The sequence below is a fragment of the Arachis stenosperma genome, chromosome 3 (genome assembly GCF_014773155.1).
Source record: "Arachis stenosperma cultivar V10309 chromosome 3, arast.V10309.gnm1.PFL2, whole genome shotgun sequence".
Classification (NCBI taxonomy): Eukaryota; Viridiplantae; Streptophyta; class Magnoliopsida; order Fabales; family Fabaceae; genus Arachis; species Arachis stenosperma.
The window spans coordinates 165,530,142-165,542,235 of record NC_080379.1 but is presented as its reverse complement, the minus strand read 5'-3'; the positions used below and the strand labels follow the sequence as shown (position 1 = coordinate 165,542,235).

At 27.9% G+C, this 12,094-nt stretch overlaps 1 protein-coding gene across 2 annotated transcripts; it reads left to right on the top strand.

The window, feature by feature from the left end:
* Positions 1-1,285, top strand: LOC130970489 (uncharacterized). Of its 2 annotated transcripts, none has more exons than XM_057896588.1 (2): positions 1-240; positions 586-1,285. In XM_057896588.1, exons 1-2 carry the CDS (start codon positions 118-120, stop codon positions 1,237-1,239), a joined length of 777 nt encoding a protein of 258 aa, XP_057752571.1. In that variant the 5' UTR covers positions 1-117; the 3' UTR covers positions 1,240-1,285. The 2 variants fall into 2 exon arrangements, with proteins under 2 accessions (XP_057752571.1, XP_057752570.1); XM_057896587.1 differs by having other exon boundaries at positions 1-477.
* Positions 1,286-12,094: the final 10,809 nt, after the last annotated feature.

Here is a 12,094-nt window from a genome sequence, read left to right as displayed (position 1 = left end):
AATCCCATTTTTCCTTAACCTTTCCAATTATATATAAACCTCATCAATCTCCATCAACTTTCCTTCAGAACCCTTCTCTCTCTTTTCTTATTTCTTCTTCTCTTATTAATCTTGCTTATGGCTTCTCCATGCAACAACAACAACTCTTCTGTCAATGGCTTCTACAACTTCCTTACTCAAGGACTCAACAACCTTCACCAGAACAACAACAACTTCATGTCTATGCAGTTCATGTCAAAGGTTCTTTCATCTCTACAATCTTTTCATTCACAGTTAACCATTCTTGTCCAGAGGCTTTGCTTGCCTGTTGGAGGAAAATGGCTTGATGAGTACATGGATGAAAGCTCTAGGCTTTGGGATGTGTGTCATGCCCTCAAATCTGCCATCTCTGGAATGGAAAACTATTACTCTTCTGCCTCCAATATAGCTTCCTCAATGGATAACTACCATCACTTCACTCCTGAGCTTTCACATCAGGTTGCCATGATCACAATTCTTTAAAATCAAATCAATCATGGCAGCAGAGACCACATAGAAATATATAGTTTTTTAACAATATTGTCTAATGTTCTTATGTATGTGCAGGTTATTAGGGCAATAAAGGTTTGTCAAAGGGAGATTCTAGGATTGGAAGAGGAGAACAAGAGCTTGATGGAGACAAGGATTCAACCATTGTGTGAATGTATAAACAAGAGCATCACAACTGAGTCAAAGTTGAATGAGTTCAATGGATTCAGAGGTGTTCTTTATGCAATGAAGAGTGTTAGCTCATTGCTCCTCATGATTCTCCTATGTGGGGTTGCATATTGTTGCTCTTCTTCTTGCTTTGCATTTCAACAAACAGGTTATGATCATCATCATCATCATGAAGGCAACAACAACAACAACAACAACATGGGTTTTGGATCAAACTTCATGGCTTCAATGGGAAGGTTGCAGCACAAGGTTGCAGAAGAGATTGAACATGAGATTAATAATAATGGGCAGGCAGGGATTTTGCTACATGAATTCACACAAGCAAAGGTTGCCATGGAGGAAGTGAAAGTGGAGTTGGAGAGAGTAGTGGTGTATGAAGAAGAATATGAAGAGGTTGTGATTGAAGAGAAAGTTGAGAATTTGAAGCATTGTTTTGGGTTTTTGAGATGTGGTCTTGAGACTATAACAGGGCAACTTGATGATTTCTTTGATGACATTGTTCAATCAAGGAAGAAGCTTTTGGATATTTGCACCCATAACTAGATTTTAAGAATTTTTTGCATTCTCATTTTCTTCTATATAAATTTGAATTGAGTATAAATAAAACATCTCATTTTAGTTTTTTTTTTTCTACGATTTTTCTAAATTCGATAAGTTAAAGACTAATTCATTACAGGTTGAAATTCCATTTGAGAATTACTACATGAACAAAGCGAGATTCGAAACCCGACAGTAGTGAATTGATTTGCATGGTACTAGCCTTTTGGTGTTTGCCACCTAGAAGAAGCTTTTCCGATGAAACCGAAAAAAGGAAAAGAAAAATTCAAGAGAGAATGTGATTCCTTCTTTGAAGGAAAGCAACATTATTATTCTGCTCCAAATAGATAGATGAGAAAAAAACAGAGAAATAATATAGAATTTGATACAATTTGAATAGAGTTAAAGAATGAAACTTATATTCCCTTATTATATTGATGGAGTCAATGGGAATATTTGTAAAGAATAACTACAGATCAGTATTAATTACTCTTCTATGGTTGTGTATTAAAGTTTCACCTCATCAAACATCACAAATTACAATTCTGTATTCTCTGAAAAGTTATATTGATTTTCTTTTAAATGTTTCATTATTGTTGTGGATGAATCTAATAGCATAATCTGCCACTATATATAGAACCGAATTTAGATTTATCAAGAATGAAACAGGGAATGGAGCAGTCATATGTACACAATGAACACTTGGCTTTTCTTACAAGTTTCTTTATACTCAAAAGTGATAAAATGCCATATTCTCACTCCCTTATTACATACTTTTACTTTTAGATAAAATCTAATACTGTTAGATAAAAGAGTTCAACTAGCAATATATATATTTTTTTCATTTAATATCAATTATTTTTTAAAATTATAAATGCTAAATACTAAATTTTTAAATTCTAAATTATAAATTTTAATTTTTAAATCCTTCAAAAAATAAAGGTTAAAAAATATTTTTACAATAAAAAAATTTAAAATTTAATTACTCTGTGATCTATATAGTTTCGCCAAATTTATAATTAAATTCTTATATTTTTTTTAATTAGGTCCCTAAATTATTTTATGTTGGACAAAAACGTTTGAATTATCAAAATATTATGTTCCCAAATTAAAGAAACCATTGATGAATGATAATTATCAAAATATTGTGTTTTATTTGATTAATAATAAATAAAAATGTATTGGTAGAATATTAAGCGTGAATAAAATTACAATTCAATTCTTTTGATTGTAATTCTTTTTTCTATCGTCTAAGAATTCAACTCAAAATTATAAGAATAATTTAATGATCTTTTGCAAGTAACAAAAAAAAAAAAAAACAGCAATATCAATTACCCAGATCACATTTATTATTAATTGTGTAAATAGTGTAAATAATATCTGATTTTATAGTGAAGAAAATGTGAGTGAATAGAAGCTTTCATTTCTATAAAGAATGGAAGTCAGAAACTAAATTTAACAGTATCCGACATGGTTAAGACATAGTAAGTGAAAAACTTTCTCACAAGATTGACTACCAATAAAGCCTAAACAGCTATGCAAATGTGAAAAGTGAAAACTACAAGAAGAGAGATCTTCCCCCTGTTTTCGGTTTAAAGTTGATTCCTCCTAGGTAAAGAATAAAGTGGCAAGTGACAACATTGTCCATATGATTATAACATTCATACAATTGACCAGCCTATAAATATGAGCCTAACTTTTTTTTTTATGAAAATAAAACGAGTGATATACTTAAATATTATAATTTTAGTATTTTTAAAATTGTGAAAAATATATAAATTGAAGGATTCAATTTTTGTATTTTAAATTTTTTTGAAATATAAATCGGATAATCCGATTTTATACTTGAAAATTTGAATGTCTCAAAAATTGAAGATCTAATTTTTTTACTACAAATTAAATGGTGTCACATTTAAAATTAACATTATCAATAATCTATAATCCAAAAAAATATTATTGATTGTCAATCCAATATAAAAATAAAAAATGTAAATATGAGTATAACATAAAAGAAAGAATTATGTTGTGCATGTCTGTTTAGTGATAAACTAACTTAAAAAATATCATATAACTTTTAATGAAATATAAAAATTTCTTCTTTTTCTTTCACAGTTTTAAGTGAGTAGATGTAGATACAAATTATATATAAATAACAAAATAATTAAGAAGAAAAAAAAAACAAATATATAGAGCATGCATGGTATAACCAAAGCAATTATGATGAGGAAATTAAAGAATGAAAACTCAAGAATCAAACTGAATAAAGTGCCTTGAAAAGTCCCTTTCTCATTCCACCAGCTATAACCAATAATTAAAATAATGAGAGGTTAACTTGTTTCATGCATACTATGAATGATCATGATGGTACTTTGGCTACAAGGAAAGTAACTATCTAGGGCTTCGTTTAAGGCTGCTAAATAATAATAATAATAATAATAGCTTATTACAATTAGTTGAAATTAAATTATCAATCATTAATCAGAATATGAAGTCCACGTGAATCGTTAATAATTAGTACGTATATAATTTCACTTTTTTTTGTAAATATTAAATAAAGACATAATTATTCTTTTTTATTTTTTCTTAAAAACACATTCACTATCATTCGAAGAAAAATAAAATCCATAAAATTGGACACGAATTGTGGGTTCAGCATAACAAAATCTCAAACGTGGAAGATCAGAATAATAGATATGAGACATACATTCTCTTATCACAAAGATCAGCGATCGAAGCACATGCATATATAAAATATCTATCGTGATTCCACTCTTTTTAAAAATTTAAATTGATAGAAAAAAAATATAAATAATTATATTTTTAATAATTTTTTAAATAAGAATTTTTTTAAAAAAAATTATTTGATTTTGCATATATTTTTTTGTTTGTCTTATATTATTTTTTTATTTTTTAAATTTATAAAAAATTAAATTTTAATGTTATATTATAATTTTATTTTTAAAAAAATTTAAACTAATAAAAAAAGATGCCAGGATTCATTTGAAAACCATATACATACACTTGTCTTTGTCAATGAATTGAAGGTCACTATCGAAGTCATGTTGGTGGCTCCATTAAATTTTGTAAAAAGTGTTTAATTAATTTTCCTTGTCAATAAGCATGGAGTATGGTGGAAATCACTTTTCATGTGACGAATGAGGTTGACATTTCATATCTCCTAATGGAGACTACCACCATTTCCCCCTTCATTCTTAATCATTATTCAATTTATTCTTATTATCTAATATATATATATATGATCATGCATGTAATCAAATTTTATAGGGTTTAGCAAACGAAAAAATTAAAAAGCTAAAGAGTCAATAAATTTTATTATTTTTAATTATTATTTTTAATTATTAATTTAATTTTTTTAATCTAATAATTTAATAATATAATTATTAATAAAAAATAATGAACACTGCTGATCATTTAACATTCTTTAAAATCAAATATATAATATATTAACATCAATTATGCGTGCAAGAAATTTATCATATATATATGCAGAGTATTATTTGAGAGTGAATAAAATTCACCTAACAAGGGTGGGAAAAATAAATGTGTCGGCATGAATTCAATATTCACGTGGTAATAAGATAAAATATGTCGGTAGTAGTGAACATCAATTATTACTAAATGAATTTGTTTATAATTAACTAATTAAGTGATGGTTAACTAGTACTGAATAATTAGATGAAAAATCCTTCTTTTTTTTCTTTTCTATCTAACGCATGTTTCAACTATTAATAGATTAAATGAGTAATCATTAAAACAAGTGCAATCGTGAAACATCATATTTTGATCCAAACTTCTAAGACAACAAAATCACAAAATTCCTTTATATTGTATACACCTCAATTAATATATTCTCAATCTTAAAATAATTATTAGTCCATGGATATGTTCTTCAATTTCCAATACACTAAAATCTTGGTATCCATCCTCAATGATATTTTTTCATTTCATTTCCTTTGGTGCATGCTTACGTTACCATGACACCAAAACAGATTTTAAGCTAAACAACTACAACTATATATGCACATAAAGGAAAAGCCCTTATTTAATGTTTTATTTTTTGAAATTTCGTTAATTTTTTTTTTCCGAAAAAATAATATTTCAACATATTTTTTAATAAAATTCTTAAACAATAAATATTGAAATTAAAAGATATATTTTTTAAAACCGATCAAGTCTTAATAGTATGTATATCATATCATATCAACTAAATGGTTGTGGAAGAAGAAAAAAAAAATCAATAAATAAATGCAAGTACAAACACAAATAAGCACATGGTATTGTGGCATGGATATTCAAATCTTTAGGTTGTCATGAGCATTATTGTAAAAGTCTACTTATTAAGATACGTATCTTGATGAATTCTAAACGGAAAAACAAAATAATTAGAAAGGAATATCATGGAGGCCACAACTTTTAATTTGGTGAAATCATTTTGAGGAAGATATGATGACGAAAACGTGGCCAATATAGAAGTTTCTTTGACACAACAGAGAATCCATAATATGGGTACGTTACCCTACATGCTTCATCAAGCAGTGTTCCAAAATGGGTTATGATGATCCATACTAAATTTAACCTAATATTTGACTTATAGTGTTATTAATCTTCTCTTTCACCTTAGCGCATAACAACAATAAAAAAGTCTCACAGTCCATAAATTTAGAATATAATGGCCATTGTTTTAATCAATTTTGTTTATTTCTTTAAAATTGTATAATAATATGTAATTTACGTTTATTTAAATACAAAAAATTATTTGAAATTATATTTAAATTAAGATTTAATTACTTTTTGTTAGTCCCATAGTTTTGCGAAATTTTTAATTAGGTCTCTATACTTTTTTTTCCTTTTAATTAAGTTTTTATACCAAAACTTTTTTTTAATTGGATCCCTACACTTTTTTTTTCTTTTATTTGGGTCCATGCACGAATATTTTTTTTTTAGTTGGATCCCTATAAAATTAAGTTAATTACTGTCAAGAGAGATCTAATTAAAAAAAATTGGTGCAGGAACTTAATTAAAAAGAAAAAAAGTATAGGGACCTAATTAAAATTTTACAAAACTATAAAAACTAACAAAGTAATTAAATCTTAAATTAAATATTATTTTAAAATTTTAAATTTATTTTAAATATAATCAGTTAGATGTAGTTTGAACATATATAATTTAAATTTTAGCATTTATATTTAGAATTATATTTTATTAATTTAAATTATAAGTTAGTATATGTAAATTATATTAATTAGTTTATTATTAATTTTAGGGATAACTAATTGAAATTAAACTCTGAAAAAATTATTTCTATTAAGCATGAAAATTTGAACATTAATTTTTTATGAAATATTCAAAATGTAACCTAAACTATAGTAGTTTTTTTAATATTTTCTATATGATTAAACTAAAAAACAAAAAAAGTATTTTTAAAAGTTCATTAAATTAATAGATTAAAAGTTTATATTTAATAATATATAATAGATTAAATATTATAATTTTATAACAAGCTAAGTTCGATATCAAATGAGATAAAAATAAAAATAATAAAAAATAACTATAAATAAAATATTACATCTTAAAAAATAATTGAAATAATTAAATACATGGTTGTAAAATTCTCTAAAATATAAGTTAAAAATGTTATAAAAAAATTTTTAGATTGAAAACTTATCACTTTATCGATCTTTTTTTTAAAATAAATATTGATAATTTTTTGATACTTTTATTTTATGGCACCAATGGAAAAATAATTAATTTAAATTTTTGTTGACAAAATCTTAAATAAAGGTGAATATCAAATTTTTATTTACTTAAAAAATATTTTATTCTAATATAGTTATAATTTAAATAAATTAGTAGATAACTGATATTAATTATACATTACATAAATAATAAATAAATTAAAATATTTTAAATATAAAATTGTAATTTATTAATTTAATGAACTTTTAAAAATAATTTTTTTTTGGTTTTTTAGTTTAATCATATAGAAAATATTAAAAAAAACTACTATGGTTTAGGTTACATTTTGAATATTTCATAAAAAAATTAATAGTAGCATTTTCATGCTCAATAGAAATAATTTTTTTAGAGTTTAATTTTAATTAGTTACCCTTAAAATTAATAATAAACTAATTAATATAATTTACATATACTAACTTATAATTTAAAATTATACACTATTTAATTTAAATTAATAAATATAATTCTAAATATAAATGCTAAAATTTAAATGATATATATTTAAACTACATCTAACTGATTATATTTAAAATAAATTTAAAATTTTAAAATAATATTTAATTTAAGGTTTAATTACTCCGTTGATTTCTATAGTTTTGTAAAATTTTTAATTAGGTCTTTATACTTTTTTTTTCTTTTAATTAGGTCTCTGTACCAATTTTTTTTAATTAGGTCTTTTTGGCAATAATTGACTTAATTTTATAAGGATCTAACTAAAAAAAGGATACACGGACCCAAATAAAAAAAAATATAGAGATCCAATTTTTTTTTAATTAGGTCTTTTGCCCCTGACCTTAACACTTTTCTTGCATTACCTAACACCACCAGATGTCAATAAAATATTTGTTAGTCAACAACAAATCACCTTTAGCCATCACAAGTTTAGCCACCAAAGACTTTTCCTATATATTATATATATATATATATATATATATATATATATATATATATATATATATATATAATTTTACCTTTCTAATTTTTCAATCAAAAAAATACATAACAATGTTCTTTTAGTTTTATTATGTTATCAAAATTTTTTTGATAAACTCTGTTGACACCCATGGATAAACCAACAAATTCAGGTCCTAAAACCCTTTTAACCTCCTCCCACGATGAATAATTCATTATGGCTATGAATTTCAAAAATAAATGTGAATTTTACTATCTCCTCTCCTCTTCCTGATTCTTTTTTCTCGACTTGGAAATATTACAACAACTTGATCTTGTCTTGGCTGTTTTATTCTTTATCCTCTTCTATAAACCAAAGTGTCATCTATTTTGTCACTGTCTCTTCTGTCTAGATCGATTTGAAAGAATGATTTGATGAGAGTAATCTTTTCCGAATTGTTGAGTTACAAGAAGAGGTCTATGCACTCAAGCAAGGCACTGAAGTCTCTCTGGGAGGAACTCGTCAATTCTCGCCCGGTCTGTTCCTGTCCAACAACATCACATAGATCACAAGATTTTATAATTCGTTTTCTCAAAGAATTGGATGAACGGTTCTTGATGGTACGATCTCAAGTACTTCTTCTCGACCCATTACCCTCAGTAATTAGAGTTTTTGCATTGGTCATTCATGTTGAATGACCATTACAAGCCGCGCTGGGATTCTGGACGATCCGTGCTCCATCACTACCGCCGTCGACATCCCTCTAGCTCGGGTCGTGGTGGCTTCCAGCACGGAATGTGGTGGTTCTTCAAAGTTTTGCACGCGGTCGTAGTGGCCATACAATTGAAGTCTGCTATTCGAAATACGGATACCTGCTGGGGCATCCACGTCATCCTGGTCATCCACATCACGTCGCTGCCTCTGCTAATGTTGTTGCCGCCACTCCTCGTTGAATCGCTGCTTCAGTCCATGATGAGAGGGCAGCCCTAGGTCATGTTGAGAGACATATCCAATAGCCCAATTTAAACTTAATTTTGAACCTCTCACTAGCTCAATAACAAGCTCTCATAGCACTCCTAAAAAATACGGAGTCTTCCTCCTCGGACTTTATAGATAATGGATTATCAAATTAAAATTGGCTTTTGCTTAGTCCAAGTATTCATTACCTTTGTTCTTTAAACATATTTTTTTTTATCTTAAATGATTTTTCTAACAAAAATACCTTTTTAAATTCTTGTATTATTAATTCTGGTGTCACATACCATATTGTATTGAATTTATTTTGATTTATTTCATATTACAAAATTTCTCCCATTATGATTCACTTACCAAATAACACTCAAATCATGGCTTCCTATAAGAGTGTTGTGCAATTTTCTTCATCTTTAATTCTTGGGGATGTTCTTTATTTACCTTATTTAATTTTAACATTATTTCTATATCTAAAATTACTTCCAATCTTCAATGTCTAACTAACTTGTCAATCTTTTTCTTGCACTTTATAGGCCAATACTTTGAAGATTATTGGTTTGGATAGAATAAGAGAAGACTTGTATGTTGTTGAAAGTACCCCACTCACAATCTATCAATTTTACACTCCATTCATACCATCAAAACAAAATCAGCCATCACGCTATCCGACTTATGGTATTTTTGTTTGGACCATTTTTTGAACAAAGACTTAATTATTTAAATAAATATTTTTTTATTTCTATGCATCATGATAAAGTTTGTGATATTTGTCATTGTTCTAAACAGAAGAAACTTTTCTTTTCTCAAAACTTTAATAAAACTAATACTAAGTTTTGATTTGTTACATTTGATATTTGGGGTCTATTTCAACAAAATTTCATTTATAATCATAAATATTTTTTAACTATTGTTGATGATTTTAGTCGTTTTAGATGGGTTATTTGTTAAAATCAAAAGTAGAAGTACAAAATCATGTAAAGAATTTTATTTCTTTAGTTGGAACATAATTCAACTCTAAAGTCAAAACTATCTGTTCCAATAATGAACTAGAATTTATTTTACATGTTTTTTATGCTTCAAATCATTATTCATCAATGTAGTTGTATTAAAACCCCACAACACAATGGAAGAGTAGAACGCAAGCATCAACATATTTTAAATATAGCTTGTGCTCTTATGTTTTAATCTAATTTATCATTATCTTTTTGATCTTATGCTGTTAAACATGCTATTTATTTGCTTAATAGAGTTCCATCATCTACAATTAATTTTAAAATACCATTTGAAGTTTTATTTAATCATCTACCAAATTATCATGACCTTAAAGTTTTTGAATGCTTATGTTTTGGTTCTATCCTATAGATCAAAATTTGATTCAAGAGGCAAAAAAAGATGTTTTCATTAGTTTTCAAAATGATTTTAAAGAATATATCATTTATCTTTTGGATGACAAAAAGATTAAAATTTTCTGAAATATTATTTCTTATGAATTAGTCTTTTCTTTGGTCTAGAGAAATGGCCCAATTTCTCCTTCCAGCCCAACAAAAAATTTTGAATCAAACAATTTTTCTAATCCAATTAACACACATAACCCAAAAATACCAACACTTCGAATTGAACTCTCACCCATACCCATTGATCCACCTCCATCTAATTTTCTCTTTTCTCCAACAACCTCTCATTCTTTCTCACTGTCGTGTCCTAACCAACTTGAACTCATGACCACCGAATCTCTTTCGAGTTATACACCTCCTTTCCTTCCGCACTAGATACTAGTCTACCATCACTTACTCATCCCACGTCATTTTTTTTTTTGCTACCTGAGCAACCCTATCCTCGTCATTCCGACCGACCTCATCGACCTCCAGCATATCTTTCTGATTACTTGTGCAATTCCTCTCTCACCTCCACAAATCACTCTCCTTCAAAGTGCATGTATCATTTATCTTCAGTCATGTCTTTTTCTTCTCTTTCATCTTCACATAATAAGTTTCTTTTATTTCTACATTCTGATGTTGAATCAAAGTCCTTTAAGGATGCCAATTAACACTCTAATTATCGTAGTGCTATAAAAGATGAGTTGGATGCTTTTTAGTTGAACAAAACTTGACGTCTTATTGATTGTCCTGCAAGTGTTAAGCCGGTTGGCTGTAGGTGGTCTATTACATCAAACGCAAATCTGATGGTTAAATTGATCGATATAAGGCATGCCTTGTGGCCAAAGGATTTACCATACTGAAGTTGTTGATTTCTTGAAAATCTTCTCTCCTTTTGTCCTGCCTACCACCATCAGATTAGTTTTGGCATTAGCCTCTATGAAGCATTGGTCTATACATCAGTTGAATGTCAATAATGCTTTCTTACATGGGGATCTTTCTGAAGATGCTTACATGACTCTGCCACTCGGATTTATATCTCCTCGACCAAATCAATGCTGCAAGCTACTGAAGTCATTGTATGGTTTACGACAATCCACTCGTATGTGGTATGACAGGCTTTCTCATCTTTTGCTATCTCATGGATATCAGCAGACCTTATCTGATTATAGTCTATTTGTTAAATTCATTGGTGCTCAAATTTCTATACTTCTGTCTATGTTGATGACATCGTTCTTACTGGTAATTTCATTTATGAACTTGTTGCCATTAAGTCTATTTTGCACCAACACTTTCGAATTAAAGACTTGGGCCCATTAAAATATTTTTTTGGGTGTTGAGGTTGTTTGATCAGCAAAGAAAATTCGCTTATCTCAGAGAGAATATTGTCTTGATCTTTTGGAAGATTCTGATTTATTAGGTGCCAAGCCTGCCTCTATTCCGAAGGATAGTGTCACAAGACTATATCAAGACAATAGTCCCTTGCTATCTGACCCTTTTATTTATCACCGTTTGGTTGACGATTTATTATCTCACCACTACTCGAGCAGATATCATGTATGTCACTCAACAATTAAGTCAATTTATGGCATATCTTAGTGACTCTTATCTTCAAGCTACCAAGCATGTGTTACGATATTTGAAAACTAGCCCGACAAAGGACTTTTTTTTTCCAAGAGAATCGAAAATTTAGCTTCTCAGCTTTAGTGACTCTGATTAGGCCGGATGTCCTAATACTCGGTGATCTTTAATAAGGTATTGTTTCTTCTTGGGCAACTCTTTAGTCTCTTAAAAGACCAAGAAACAAACCACCGTTACTCGCCCATCCACTGAAACAGACTATCGTGCACTTGCCAACACAACT